General features: G+C 60.8%; 1 protein-coding gene across 3 annotated transcripts in view; it reads left to right on the forward strand.

Annotated features, from left to right (window-relative positions):
• The first annotated feature begins 3,110 nt into the window (after positions 1–3,110).
• The window catches only part of CSNK1D (casein kinase 1 delta), a 31,282-nt gene continuing 19,180 nt past the window's right edge, over positions 3,111–15,212 (forward strand). For 2 of the 3 annotated variants that reach the window (XM_059147506.1, XM_059147507.1), the window contains exons 1-2: positions 3,112–3,515; positions 9,699–9,809. In XM_059147506.1, coding sequence (XP_059003489.1) covers positions 3,440–3,515; positions 9,699–9,809 — 187 coding nt within the window. In that variant the 5' untranslated portion in view covers positions 3,112–3,439. Of the gene's footprint in view, positions 3,516–9,698; positions 9,810–15,212 lie in introns of all 3 variants that reach the window. The other variant, XM_059147505.1, reaches the window with a different exon arrangement.

Below are 15,212 nucleotides of genomic sequence, written 5' to 3' on the forward strand. Positions count from 1 at the left end.
AGGGTTCCCGGGGTGCGGGGCCCGGGGCGGGCACACGCTTCTTTTCGGGGTGATGGAACCGGAAAGCGGACGGCGGGGACGGTCGCGCCCTCCGGGAACGCACGAACGCCCTGAACTGCGCCCCGCGACCGCGCGAGTTGAACAGCGAGTCCGGCCACGCGTGTCCGGCCCGGCGCAGACACACGCGGACGGCGGGCGAGGGCGGCCCCCACGGCGCGGCGCACGCGCTCCCGGTTCGCCTCCCGCGCTCTGCTTCCGCGGGAGGACGGCGGCGCGGCGGGACCCGCTGCCCTCCGAGGCCTCCGGGCTGCCCAAGAGGCCAGAGGCAGTTTGGTGGAAGCGGAGGAGCCAGTGGGTCTGGCAGAGTCCACTGAAGCCGCAGGGCCCGGCGGAGCGGGAAAGGCCTGCGGACACGCGCGGCCCTGGCCGGCAAGGGGCGGGGCGTGTCTGGGGGGTGGGGCGCAGGGGGGTGGGGCGCAGGGGGGGGACCGGGCCTGCGGGGCGGGGTCTGGCGGGAGAGACCCCGGGAGGGGCGAAGGAGCCCCCCTGCCCCCGCCCAGTCCGGAACACACCCGGGGAGACCCGGGCTGGCGTTTCCGAGGGAGCAGACAGCACGGGCCAGCGCCCTTGCCAGAAGGGGCCAGTGAGCCGTGAAGAGGGCAGGGAAACCCAACCAGGGCGAGGCGGGGGGAGGCCGCCCCAGCGGCAAAGGCCTGGCTCGGGAGTGAGGCATCATCCGTGTGAGTCATCCACGAAGCCGGTGTGCTGAAGGCCCACTACGTGCCAGTCGCAGTTGCAGGTGTTGCCTGAGGTCAGTGTGAGCTGCGACACGGGTCAGGCTGTTCCCAACAAGACCACAGGCGCACCTGTGCCAGCCTTCTCGCTCTGTTATTCCTGGTCCTCTCACCGACGACGCTCCAAGGGTCTGGGGCATCGACTTCGGCCCCGCACGACAAGTGAATGGCACTTGAGGAGCACGTGAGGACAGAGAGGACTCTAGAGAGTTCACCAGCCAGGTCGGCCCCACTCCGAGGCATCCTGGCCTCTGGAGGCTGCAAGTGGGGGAGCACCTGTCAGAGCGTGGCCTTGGCAAGCCCCCACCCCCACCCCACCCCACCCCACCCCACCCCACCCCGAGGTGCTTCACAAACGGGAAACTAAGGAATGTGCAGGGGACAGCTGTAGCCTCTGGGGCAGGCCGCCTGTAGCATGGTGCGGGGGTAACAGGCCTCTGTGCCTGGCACAGGCCCTGGTGAATGGCTCCTTGAGGAAGGTGCCTCCGGTCCTGGGTCCTGTGCAGTCTCTTCCTTCCGGGTACTTCCCCCCACCATTAGGAGGAGTAAAACACAAACAAGGACTTTGGTCCTGCTGTCGGCTGATTATCCTGACCAAGTCCAAGCATAAATGCGTGACATGGGCAGAACCCTGGGGCCTGGGGGAGGCCCAAAGAGTTGCAGCTTCTTTTTGAGAGAGGACACTTAGTCCCCAGGATGGACTGCTGGCCAGTGATCAGCCCAGGGCAGCTAAGGGAGTGGCCGTGGACTGTACTTCCAGGCCCCTTTCTGTTCCCAGTTTGTACTCATGAGCCCTGAGCCCAGGGCCGGCGGCGCCGTGGGGCCGAGGGAGGGGGAACAGGCCCCTTTCATCTGGGAGTTCTGCCAACAACCTATTTTTACTGGTTTGACAAAACCCCCTGCCCCCACCCTGTGAGACAGAGAAACCAGGCTGACACATGGCCGTGGGGCATTCCCAGCCTCTCCTGTCTCTAGGCATTGCTACACACCGCTCAGGACTTGATACCTGCCTCCCCAACCCTTTTGGGGCAGGGGCTGCACTCCTGAGACTGACTGCTGGAGAGGGGAGACCTGCCAGGGGAGAGCCCGCCTGCTTTGTGCAGGGGGGAGGGCACTGACTCCCCTGTTTTCTTCCTGGCCACCCCAGGGAGGGTCAGTTTGTGCTGCTGTCTCGCCCACACCTGCCGGGACCCTGTGCACAGAGCAGTGGGTATCCACTAGATGTTCAGAAGTGTGTATTAGCATGATGCCTGGGGCGCCTGGGTGGCTCCGTTGGTTAAGCGACTGCCTTTGGCTCAGGTCATGATCCTGGAGTCCTGAGATCAAGTCCCGTATCGGGCTCCCTGCTCAGCATGGAGCCTGCTTCTCCCGCTGACCTCTCTCCTCCCATGCTTGCTCTCTCTCTCAAATAAATCAATAAAATCTTTAAAAATTTTTTTAAATATTAAAAACAAAACAAAACATGATGCTTGACGGTTCTCCCTTTCCACATGGGTGGGCATAGGCCTCGAGAAGCAATGCCATGATGGTCAGTCCTTCTTGCTTTGGACGCATCTTCCCAGGGGGAAGAATCAGGACTCTGGGTCTTTGAAGCTTGTGGTCATTCTCAACTTCAGCACTCTTGTTTTCTTTCCCAAGGAAGAGCACTCAGGCCCAATACAAACGAGACCAAAAGGTTGATTTGGATTCCAGGAAGATGGGACTGAGACCCTGGTGGCTTCACCTTCTCCTTTCGGGTCCGACAGCAGGCTCCAGGTTTGAGCGCGGAGGACCAGACGACCAGACAGATGTTGGACGTGGGAGGACAGCAGCCTGCCGCGCAGCAGGGAAGGTGACACAGGACTGGAGGGGAGCTGCTCGGTAGACCACGGGCAGCCCAAGAAGCCCCGCATACCGTGTCCCTGTGTCCCAGCTTGTGTCCTGCGGGTGCCAGGACCTGGACGGACAGACAAGCTCGGCTCCCTCTTTCCCTCTTGCGAAAATCACTGCCTGGGGGCCCGTCTCGAGTCAGTCGCGGGGAGCCGCCGGGTTCCCGGACACCTGCCAGGACCAACGAAGCCCCCGCGCCAGCACGTGGAGCCTGCATGTGGGAGCGGGCAGGGCGGGGGGTCTCCCGGGCCCGGGCGCAGCGGCGAGGCAGAGACAGAAAGGGGGATGGCCCGGGAGCCCCGGGGTCCAGAGGACACGGGTGCGCACTGGCCCCTCCCCGCCCCGCCCCGCCCAGACCCCGCCCAGACCCCACCCCTCCGCCCGAAGCCATGGCCCCGCCCCTCGGGCAGCGTGGCCCCGCCCCGCCGGGTTGCTAGGGGAAGTGACGTCACAGCGCGATGGCGGCGGCTCCTTCAGGCAGCTGAAGGGGGATTTAGGCCCGGAAGATCCGAGTCCATCCGCGGCGGGGAGAGGGCGAGCGGGGTCGGTGGGGGCCGGAGCAGGGGCGGCGGCGCTCGGACTGTCCCATCCGCCCCGTATTGAGGCGCTGGGAGCAGCGGGGCGGCCGGAAAGCGATGGTGAAAGCGGGGCCGTGAGGGGGGCGGAGCCGGCAGCCCGACCCGCCGTAGCGGCAGCAGCGGCGCCGCCTCCCCGAGCTCAGACCCAGGAAGCGGCCGGGAGGGCAGGAGCGAGCCGGACCCGCCGCCGCCGCCGCCATGGAGCTCAGAGTCGGGAACAGGTACCGGCTGGGCCGGAAGATCGGCAGCGGCTCCTTCGGAGACATCTATCTCGGTGAGGCGCCCCTCCCCCCGGGCCGGGGCCGCCCCCCGCAGGGCGTCCGCCCAGCCCCCGCCCCCTGGGCCCCGGGCCGCGGACCCCGCTGCGAGGACCCCAATCCGGGGGCCCCGCTCCGAGGACCCGGGGACCGAGCCCCTCGGCGCTCGTCCAGCAGCCGCCGCGGACCCCCCCCGGCCTGCGGCTGGACCCGGCCCGCCCCCCGCCCCGCCCGATCCGGGCGCCCGCAGCCCCCGGGTGTGGGCAGCGCGAACTCCCCGGCCCTGCGGTGGGGCCCGGCCCGAGCCCCCGGGGGCGGCTGCCCAGACGCGCGCCCGGGCCCGCCGGGGAGTGGCCCTGAGCCTCGGCCCGCGCCCCCGGCCGCCCGCTGTCCGCGCCGGGGTGTCCCCGCAGGCAGACAAAGGCCACCGGGCGGGTGTGCGGCCCCTGCGTCCTGTGCACGTGGGGGTGGGCACGGGGACAGGCCAGGGCGCTCCCCGGGTCTGGGCCGCGGGCCGCTGGAGCGCAGGACCGAGCGCGGGGTCGGCGGGGCGGGCCGTCCCGTCCCGGAGTGCGTGTTGCGCACGGGGCAGGAGCGGGTGGGGTTTCGCCTTGTCCTGCTGGCGAAGTTGGACGCGGGGGCACGAGCGAAGCGCTGGGCCGGCGAGGCTGTCCCCCTGCGCCGGGAGCGCCGGGGGCTCCGGGTCGCCGGGGGCTCCGGGTCGCCGGGGGCGGAGGCGCGGGGAGAGCCGCGGGGCCGCGAACCTGCCGGGCCCCGCCCCAGCTGCCCTGCTGCCCCCGGGCGCGCTGGGGGCCGTGTCCGAGGCGCGCGTCCGTGGAGTCCGTCGCGGTTTCGGCGCCTTCGTTCCCACGCGGCGAGCCGGCGGGTCGCGCTGCCCCGGGCTCGGCCCCCAGCGCGCCGCCGAGCCGTTTCTCCCCGGTCGTCCCGGCTGCGGCCCCGCGGCACCGGCGTCGGGGAGGCGGGCGGAGCGTGAACGGTTCGCGTTCGTTCCGGAGCGGTGGGTTGTGGCTGAAGTTTCTGCTTTTGCGAGGCAGAGACCAGCGGGAGAGGGCGCAGCAGCGGGGCGCGGGGCCGGACCCCGCACCTGGGATCCTGACCTGGCCGGAGGCAGAGGCTTCACGACGGAGCCCCCGGGGCGCCTCGGCTGGAGTTTTAACCCAGGGGGCAGGAGCCGCTCTGAGAGTGCGTCCGCCGGCCACCGGCCACCCGTACTCGGGAGTCGGGGCGGCTGAGCTCAGGCTTTCTGGCCACGGCGACCGCCGGCCGCACCTCGCAGCTCCCCGTCCACAATTGGGCTGAGCTGCCCCAGAGGGGTCTGTCCTGTCCCCAGGACCTCTCATGCCCTGGCTCCCAGCAGCCCTGCGGCCCATCCCTCGAGGCGCACCCAAGACACAGCTGACGTTTCCTGGCGGCGGCTCTTGGCCCACACGGTGGTCCGTTCAGGCTAAGCGAGGGCCCACGGAGGAAAGGCGATCTTGTTCCGTGAAGGAGATGTGGCCGGAAAGCTCCCAGCTCCTGTGGTTAAGGGTCCGAGAGGCTGCTCCGGAGACCATGGGGGGGAGGGGGGTCCGCACCAGGTTTTCCTGTGTCAGTAAAGGCGTAAGTTCAGGAATTGGGTCCTCATGTGTCCCATGCTCTGGTGCCAGCACGACTTAAGTCGCTTCCCCTGTCATTGACGACTGACCAGAGCCAGCTCGACTCCTGGACGGGTTCACCACATTGTGGTCCTGGCATGCGGAGTCTTGGATTTCCGCCTGGGACTTCCTGTGCCTTCACAGGTTGGAAACCGCGAGGAGGCCCGTCTTTCAACTTGCTGAGGGCGGTGTGGACCGAGAGGGCCAGGGCTGCCCTGCCTTCCCAGCGGCCTGCGGCACCGACACGGTCAGGCAGCCCTGTGCCCTGCCAGTCGTTCTAGTCCTTCCCACAGCTGCCCTTTTAAAGGGGACAGTACGTTGGGACTCTTCCTCCAATGCCTGGACTTCAGAAAGTTCATGTTCTGGACTTGGGCCACTGTGGACCCCAGAATGTGTGGTCCTGACCCTCAGTCCACCTCCAAGCCTACCAGATCCCAGAGGCTCTCGGGAAGGACGGACTGGGCAGGCTTCGGGGCCCGTGTGTCCTGTACAGCACACACCTAGGTGGAACGTTGCCGGGACTCGGTGTGGCCAGTGGGCGTAAGGCAAAGCTTTCCCAGCCCTGCGCCTCCCTCAGCCTTAGCTTGCGTGCGCTTCGGTCCCTCGCTGCCGGAGGTGATGTTTCGTGAGGCGCTGGACGCCAGGAGCCCTTTCCCTTGGGGTCCGTGTACCTCTTGTGCGCCTCCATGTTCTCCACGTGGACCGCGTGCTCTGAGTGGTAGAGCGGACGGAGGGAGTGTGCAGGGGCCGTGCTGCAGGAGGCGCAGCCTCTGTTCTGCTCAGCCCGCGGCCCTGTCCTGTCCACGTCTGTCTGCTGGAGGCTGGCAGAAGGGTCCTCGGGGCCCTCCCATCCCCTGCCTCTGTCACTCGTGATGGGCGGAATGGCGGTTTCTTCCCGCCCGTGCCCTGTCAGACCCCGTCACTCCATTTACCAGGGGGCGGCCCTCGTGTTCCCTGGGTGGACCGCGCGGTCTGATGTCCTAGCGCATGTAAACACCTTTAGAGACCTTCAGTACTCGGTTTTCATGTTTTTCCTCTCACGGACTTTCCCTCAGGAGCAGCGCGGCGCAAGGAGTCCGGCACGCAGTAGGGGATCCGAGGTGGCGGCTGCCGGGCCGCGGGGAGAGACCAGTTGCCTGAACTGGCTGACGCTTTCCTAGGGTCGTGGCTTAAGCTCGGAGAGGCTCTGATGAGAGGCCGTGCGCCTGCCTCGGTTGCCTTGTCAGCGTGGCCCTGGGAGAGTGACCCGCCTGGCGACCCAGAGGCCGCGCCCTCTGGCTTCGCTAAGACCGTCCTCGGCGGCGGGTGCGGGTGGTCCCGGACGGCGTCAGGCCTGGGGTTAGGTGCGCGTAGTTCACCGTCTGACTTGGCTCACCTGGAGAGACGTGATTCTGTTTTCTTAGGACGACCGCTAACCCGCGCCTACGTAGAGACTAGTACCTTCGCCTGGAGAGAGGAACTCGTACCCGACGGGGTGGGCTTCCTTGCGGAGCTACCTCGGAGTTGAGGTTGTTCGGGACATAAAAGTGGTCGCTGTAGACAGACTCTGTGGATTGACTTCTGACTCGGAAACCGAGTGCCCGGTGCGGTCTTTCCGATTCTTGTTCTCCGTCTACAAGTGCTCGTAAGAGTCCGTTAGGCTGAAGAACCAGGTTTTGTAATTTCCCGTTCTTCCTGGACCGTTATTTTTGTAGAAGATGATGAACTGAACTGGCTGCGGTGTCACTGCTATCAGAGCCCCTCGCTGCTCTCTCGCTGCCCGGCATCGGTCCCCGCCGTGGGCCGGGGGTGGTTCGAGCTCCAGACTGGGGGCAGCACTCCTGGTGAAGTGTGAGGCGTGAGGCCAGCCCCAGGAAGCAGGGCAGGGCTGCAGGGCCGTATGGACGTGTGGGCCTCGGTTTTGCCTGTGATGTTTGCTTCTCAAGGAGTGCCCAGGAACTAAAGCTGGGCTTCTTGGTCCGTCTGCCCACTGGGCAGACATCCTCCAAAGAAACGCCCGCAGTGTCTGCTGTGCTCACCTTTTATCTGCAGAGCCCAAGCCAGCTCTCTTTGGATCATGTGACCTGGCAACTCTGACAGTTACGATCCTAGGGGGAGGCCGGCCCTGTTGCTGCTGTGATCTGGGGGAGGCCGGCTGTATTGCATTTGCAGTCGTGCAGGGAGCCTGGCACCGTGATAGGAGAATGGACTTCAGATTGTTCTCCACAGTTGCCCGTGGTCATTTGTTTCCAAGACCGTCAGGTCGGTATTGCTGGATTGATGGCAAGATGTTTGCGTTATCCGGCACAATGGGGTAGGGCTAGAATGTTCTCTGCCTTTTTGAAGGCATTGGTCTGGTAGGTAGTTTGTGTGGGTCCAGGCTGTCCTGTCATCGAAGACCTGCTTTGTGGCAGGGGTGACAGTGCTGACGTAGTTGGCGGAGCAAGACTGCTCTCGCTGAAGGCCCCGCTGCTTCTGCTTTGGGGAACAGAGTTGCTGATGTAACCAGAAAGCTGAGTCATCCGTTTCTCTGTGTCTCCTGGGCTGGCGGGTTCAGCTCGGAGTCCAGGTCCTCACAGGAACTCCCAGTGCATCTTGCATTTGCACAGCACATTGAGGATGAAGTCATTTCTCTTGTAATTGGATAGATCATCGCAAGTGCGGGCAGGAAGAACACAATATATTACCTGTCTTCTTTCGGAGTGCCCACAGGAGTCTGTGTGGAACGGTCAGCGCAGTTCTTAAATCTAGGGTGGTCACTTGCCGCCCTCAGATGGCGGTCCTCCCACGGTTCTGGAGTCAGGCCCAGCAGAAGCCCTGCACTTCTCGCGGCCGTCTGAGCGGTCCGGAGGAGACTTTGGGGGTTCTTGGGCGTTGAGTGGCCACAGGAACAGCCGCGCTCCCACAGGCTGGTCGTGGCTTTAGTGCTGGCCGGTCGTACTCCTCCTTTGCCTGGGAATCTCCGAGTGCCGTGGACCTGTGAACCCACCTCTCTGTGCCCGTCTCATGAAATGGGCTGCGCTTCTCCCCCTGAACCTGTGGACAGAGAAACCGGGCAGCTGAGGTGGCTTTCTCCAACACTAGGATCTCGTTGAGTAGGAAACGTCCTGGGTCTGTTGAGCTGCTGGAACCAGTACAGATAAACGTACTGCTAGGGAAGGATGAAAGTGGTTTATTCATCAGACCCCCTTATCCACCGGGGACACATTCCATGACCCCCAGGGGATGCCTGAAACCGCAGATGGGACCAAACACTACGCGTCCACCTCTGTTCCCAGACGTACTGACCCATGGTCATGTTCCTGAATGATGTGCAGTGAGGGGTTCCCAGCAGCGGCTAATGATAAAACAGCAGTTGCAGCGTGCCCTGTACCGGAAGGTCTGTGACCAGGTCTCAGAGTAACCTTACTGCGTTTTACTCCCCTTTGTGGTGACGCCCTGAGATGGTGACGCGTGGACCTGACGAGAGGGGGGAGGGGAGGGGTGCGGGCCTGCGAGCTGGGGCGAGGCTGCTGCGGAGCTGACGTGGGGCCGGAGCACGACCATCTGTTCACAGACCACAGCCGGCTGCAGATAAGAGGGACAGCAGTACTGGAAGGAACTTAGGGGAAGCTCGGTGTGTACTATGCAGGACGCTGCCCTGTTGTCTCCAGCTGCAGCTTCTTGAGGAGGGGTTCACAGGCACAGCTTCGGGGCACACGAGAGGTCAGGAGCATTTGTATGTGAAGTCTGGGGCAGGGTGTTGTCACATCAGCAATTCCTCAATTGGAGTAAAACAGAGATAGAACATTTTTAGATAGTAACTCTGACTTTGCCTTCAAACCCGTGGGCTGGTTATTGGGAGGTATTAGCAGATATTTTGCCAGTTTTAGTATAAAACTAGCAAAAGGTATATGATAGGCCTGTGTCGACGGATCTCATTTGGGCTCTGAGAAAGGATCTATCCTTCTGGTCCAGTGTCAGTAATAAACACGAAGTCCTGTTCTTCGGTTAGGGAGAGGTTTGCAGGAGTCTCCTTATGGGAACCAGTTCTGCTCGAGAAGCACCCTGACTGTTCCAGGATGCGCGTGGCTCAGCACCCGAGGCGGGTGGACTGAAGCCAGGGGGGTTTTTCATAAAAAGAAAGGCCCAAACCCACCCCACAGGCCTGTCCAGGCAGCATGGAGAAACGAGGAACATACAGTCACCCTGGAACTCCCCCACTGCTTGGCCCCGGGTGGGTGAACACGGGGTCTGACCGGTAGGTGGACTGGAAGGATCAGGGCAAAAAAGAGGGGAATCCTTGCCGAGAGGAGGACACTGTCCTGTCTCTGCGTCCCCAGTCACGTGACCGGAGTGGGGACCTGTGGAAGTGGGTGAGGGAGTACGGAGTAAGACTTTTCTCTGCATCTCGAAGGCTTCCAGCTTAGAGAGTCAAAGTAGTAGTGATTCTCCACGGGGTTTGTCGACCACCGACAGCGTCGCACAGTGGAGAGCAGAGTGTGCCGGGTGCGTAGTGGGTTGTAGCGTGGCATTAGGTGGTCACCACCAGGTTATTAACGTGTGCTGTTTTCTTTCTTTGCCAAGGTACGGACATTGCTGCCGGAGAAGAAGTTGCCATCAAGCTTGAATGCGTCAAAACCAAACACCCTCAGCTCCACATCGAGAGCAAAATCTACAAAATGATGCAGGGAGGAGGTACGCCCTTTACCTGTTCGCAAGAAAACCCGGGTTGTATTTGATGAGGGAGAATGCGTCATGAGGCGCAGCCTCTGGGTTATTTGGGAAAGGGAGGGAAACATCCCTGCACTTGACTCAGTCACGCGGCTTCCTTCAGATCAGGAGGCCTCCCGAGGGCCTCGTTCAACAGAAAACATGATTTTCTGCTTTTCCCTAGCCCCACATTAGCTAGTTTTGTTTTTAAACTCAGGGTTCATGTGAATTTTGACTTTTAGGCACGCTCCTGACTGCCGGGTGTGCCCCGTCAGTCACATGCTTTGCTCGCAGCGTTCTGGAAAACCTCTCAGACCTACGGGGGTTCTGATGTTTGGGAGCACTCATCCTGACTCTGAGTCTTTTATTAGAGTTCCCTGGACTTCCAAGTAGTCTGGCTAATGGAGCAAGTGGGGATTTTGCTGGAGGTCTCAGAGTCCCAAGACACTGCAGCGTTAGGAAGGACATGTCCATGCTTCACCCCAAGGAGCCGCCCTTGGGATCAAGGCTCCGTGCCGGAAGAACGGCTGCCCTCCTCCTGTTCGGAGACCCTTCGTGGTAGAAGTGGCAGAAGCCTCTGTGGTGCGTCCGTAGTTTGGGGTGCTCTCGGCGCTTTGCCAAGTGAAAATTTGTCTTCAGAGTCTGAATTTGCTTTTTTCAGGTGAGAAGGAAGCATTGGTGATTCTCCTCTGCCATCTTTTCTCCACAAAAATGGTTTAATCTGTGCTGCTGCGAGCAACCAACATTACTTGCTTCACGCAGTGACAAATGTCCTTTAGTAACAGATACAAAGCAGAGCAACACGGATAGTCCTGCAGGACCCATCACAGAGGGCATCTGGGGCGTCCTGTCCCAGCTTTCTTGGGACCAGGGGCGGCTTTGGGCTCTGAAAACACCTGTGAGCCCCAGGGCGTGGTCCACAGAGGGCTTGGCCAGTGCGTCTGCCCTCTGGGGACACTCAGCAGAGGGCTTCTCAGGCATCAGGAACAGTCTGCCCAGCTTGTCAGGTGGTGACTCCGGGTGTGGCCTTCATGGTTGGACAGGGCCTGATGGCCGGGGGTTGAGGAAAGCGTCCACCTTGAAAGCCTGTTGAGTGTTAACAGGCCGCGTTTCTGTTGAAAATCTGTAAGCCAGAGGGCCAGAGAGTGGAAGGGAAGAAAACTGTCCCCGATGCCCCAAATAGGAATTGAAGTGGCTGACACTGAGCAGAGAAGAACTTAACTCCCTTCGGGGCGGGTCTTCGCCGTCCCGGACCACAGCTGGGTGCCGCGGGGCGGAGGGCGCAGGCGGCGGCATCGTGTCTCACTTTAAATCCTTGCTGTAAGATTTGTGTCCCTCCTCTAGGGTCCTCGAAACCTAGGCTCTTCTCCTGCCCAGCCATCCGCCGCGTGCAGGTTGAGTTCTGCTTCTGTTTCAGACATGCACTTGGTGGACATTATCAAGGTGCTTTAAAAAAAAAAAAGAAGTAAAGATCTCAATTTTTGAAAGAGATGATGTCCATAAACGCAGCGTCCAAGATTCTGGTAGTGTTGCGTGAGCTCCTGACCACTGTGAAGCTGGGGCTGCGGACGGTGCAGGGTCCACGTGCTGTCCGTCCCCCTCTCCATCACACACAGACCGCTTGGCCGTGGGAAAGGGACGGCCAGGGCCTCTGATTGTGGCTCCTCAATGCTTTTAATGCTGCGTTCTGGGCTTCCTTACACGTGGTACCCTAGAAGGAAGCTGAGAGGCTGCCGCACGCTCTCTAGCTTGCCACGCAGGGCCTTCTAGACAATGGTGGTGTTGCTGAGCGTGGCCGGAGAGAGCAGCGCTCAGGCGGGCCGGCCACTGCGGGAGGAGTCAGCCTCGCCTACAGACCCTGGCACGGCTGCTGCCACTACAGTCCTCCGCAGTGGGTGTCCACCAGCCTCGTGTCCTGAGTGAGAACACGCACAGACTGATGCAGAACTTCCCAGAGGACAGAGATGTGAACCTGAGCATCGTGGCACTCAGGCCACCGTTGCACAGCGGCTCTGCTCCTGGGGAGGCGTGCCACTGCCCTCCGGCGGTCAGGAGCGCACCCCAGATGCTTCCACCTGCCACGAGTGTGCCGGCAGGATGGAACACGTGGAGTAGCAGGGATGGGTCTTGCTTAGTTGTGCTGGGGAGTGACTTGGGTAGACATCAGGTTCTTCTCAAAATGCGGTGGACTGCCAGACATTAACTGCTCTCTCCCATCCTCGCGTCCCCACAGTGGCTTTGACCAGCCCTTTTTTGGTGACCCCTCAGTAAAGAACATGAGCTTCTGGTCAAGGCTCAGGACAGGTGTGGCGTGTGCGAGGGGTGAGTGGGCTGCGTGTAAGGAGTCCGGGCTGGCAGTGAGGGTGGGCCGGCACCTGTCAGTGCAGTAGAAGCTGGCGGCGACCCCAAGTTCACGTCTCTCGTCCTATGTCCTGGTCAGTTCCCGTGCTGTATTTGGACAGTCACTATCTTTTTGTTAAGAAACATTTCATGGTAGCCAAGAACGTATGTCATCTGTGGGGACCCATACTAAATTGAGTGCCTGCTGCTCCCGTCTGCTTGAGAGGCAGTAGGGGACCCCCCCCAAGTGCCCTCATGTCAGTCCCAGTGCGCTCTGGGAGAGAAGCCATGGTCCAGAGTTTGCCCCCGACATCCCTGTCTAGTTTGTTCTAAGTTGTTTCTCTGTCACCCATAAGAGATTTGTTTTTAAAAATCATTGGCTTTGTCAGAAGGTGCGGCGGTTTACGGTTTCAGGTTTGAATTGCCAAAAACTGAAAATCTGTATTTGCATGAATGTTGAATATTGAAACTTCTCGTAAGTAAAAATGAAAAGCACTTTTGCCTGGTTTCTCACTAGTTTTTCAGTCCCACGCGTAGGTTTTGGCATCGCCGCACTCCATCAGGCGTTGGGAGCGACGCATAGTTCCGTCCGCATGGCACGCGGGTGGGGGCAGCGCGCGCCGCGGGTCGGCGTTGTCTCGCCTCATGGGTCTTGTCCCTGCACGGGCCCCGCGGCGGCGTGCACTCTCCGATTTCTGATCTTGCCGTCCCCAGAGGAACAGTCTGGACAGACGGCGGGAACATGCCTGTGGGTAGCCTAGCCGATTGCTTGCTGGGGCCTCACCCCTCGATTCTCCGGACAGTCCACTCAGAACAAAGTAGGCTACACAGAGAGCTTAGCGTCTTCTGGCCGGAGAACTCTCACCGCAGGGCTCTCTGCTTTGACCGCATTTTGTCTGCTCCCTGGTGCTGGGGTGGTAAAGCATGCTGGTGTCGACCACTAGAGAAAGTAGGGGTCACCATCGGAGCACCCATCAGTGTCAGCAGACATCGTGAGTCCTTGATGCACATCTGGCTGACGTACGCCACCCCGCATCCGTGCGTATGGTCTCCACGTAGCACACGGCTCTCCTCGACCCTGCGCGCTCCCAGGCGTTGAGTAACCTCACGTCTCCGTGAGCAGTACTTCTCTCCTGCTCTGGCATCTTGCTCTTGGGGACAGTGCCTCGATGGCATCCAGACACCTTTTCTGGCGCACCGCCTGAGAGTGGAATTGTGTTTCATGGAGCAGACGAGTGCTTGGCCTGCAGGATGCCGTCGAGCGCTGCACGTGCCTCCGGGGCCGTTCGGTCCCAGCTGCTTGGCATCTAGGCTTCTGTTGGAGCCGCTGCCTCGTGGCCTCGTCATCACCATCCCTCTGTAGTGTGGTGTGGGGTGCCCTGGCTTGCACACAAGACAAGGGTATGAAAAATTAAGGGTGTCTTTTTCTTCACTGTGTTTTCTGAAGGGAACGGAAAGGGTCGGTGCGTGTGTTACACAGTGTTAGCAGATCTAGCTATCACGTCCGGATTGTCCAGGGACAGGGTCACTGAACCTGGGGCTCAGCCTCCTGGAGCTTGGGAGAGGGCAGATAGGCACATCCCTCCTCTCCCAGAAATTCAAGATTCCACACACAGCTTTGGTTTCCTGCGTTAAACATGGAGTTCCGTTCATGCACATCCCACTGAAGTCTTGTGGCCCCTTGACTTGTGTGTCCTGTACCTTCCCAGGTGCTCCTGAGCGGCTTGGAGGCCGCTCTTGGTCTGCCAGCCGCCACCCCCCACGCCTCCCGGCCTAGCACATCTTCCCAGGATTAGAGACAAGTGAGGTGGGTTTGGTCCATCTAAACACAGCAGTTTGCTTGGCCTGAATCGTGTCAAAGAACAGCCTTGACTTGGGGCGTTGGGAACAAGGCACGGAGTATTGCCGGCTTCTTCGGAGTTTTACACAAACCATTTAAGAATTGTGGAGACCACCCCCAGAGATTAATGCAAGGGTGTTTGAGCTTTTGGGGGGAATTGGTATAGAGGAAGGACTAGGGTAGGAGGCAAGTTTTCAGGACAGAAGATCTGGCCCCAAATAGGAACTAGGTGAAGGGGGCACCAAGAAAGGATGGCTTACGATGGTCCCTCCCTGCCCCGTGCATGCACGTACTTCAAGAAGGGGTCCCTCAAGGCTGCGTTTCAGATCCTCTGCCTGGTACAAAGCCTTCTGTCAGCCTCTGGCTGTTTTTCGCTCAGTAGGAAAACAAGTTGGTAAATGATAAAACCCCAGAGGAACATGGAGGGAGTCGAGCTCGTGTTTATACAAGCCAGGCTGCCTGTTGCTCACCCAGCCGGCAGCTTGTGAGTGCTGTGGGTCCAGCAGACGCTGTGATCCAAGGGGGCAGCTCGAAACCAGGATGAGGCATGGCTGTTCCAGTGCCTTCCATTGCACTCACCACCATGGCACTAACCACTGCTGCGGCGGGGCAGGATACCGGCCCGGACACCGTGGTCTCTGCAAGCCAAGGCAAGAAAACCCAGCGTGGTTCAAGGTTAAGGGTTAGGGTCTTTGGTTCATATGGTATCCAGGGGCGCTCAGGCTCTCTTACGACTTGTCATGACCAGCTTGAATATTTTCAGACACACGCAGGAACCCTATGGCGCTGGTAGGTGCTGCGGTGTAGGTGCTGGTCTGAGCCAGTGAGGGATCTGGTAGGTGAAGGAAGCCCATGTCCCGAGATTGGAGGTCCAGAGTAGGAGTCCTTCATCCCCGATCTAGACCAGCCTCCCCCAGCTGTGGCTTCCGCTCAGCACCTTCTGCTGGCACCTGTACTCCAGGTTTCCTGTTCAGACGAATTCTGAGTCTCCTAGGAGGGAGCGGTCAAGTCCTGGGATGCCCTTGTAAAAGTGGGGTGTTGCTGTGCACTCCAAATAGTAGTTCTGCACGCTGTGGAGATGGCAGAGCGTCTTCTGCTACACAGCCCTGCGGCTACTGCCTGCCCCTTCCCCAAAATGTCTCCTCGTCCCGAGAGCCCAGTGCACAAAGAGGGCATCATGCAGAGGTACACGGGAACATACAGCAGAA

Source organism: Mustela lutreola, chromosome 15, assembly GCF_030435805.1.
Source record: "Mustela lutreola isolate mMusLut2 chromosome 15, mMusLut2.pri, whole genome shotgun sequence".
Lineage (NCBI taxonomy): Eukaryota > Metazoa > Chordata > Mammalia > Carnivora > Mustelidae > Mustela > Mustela lutreola.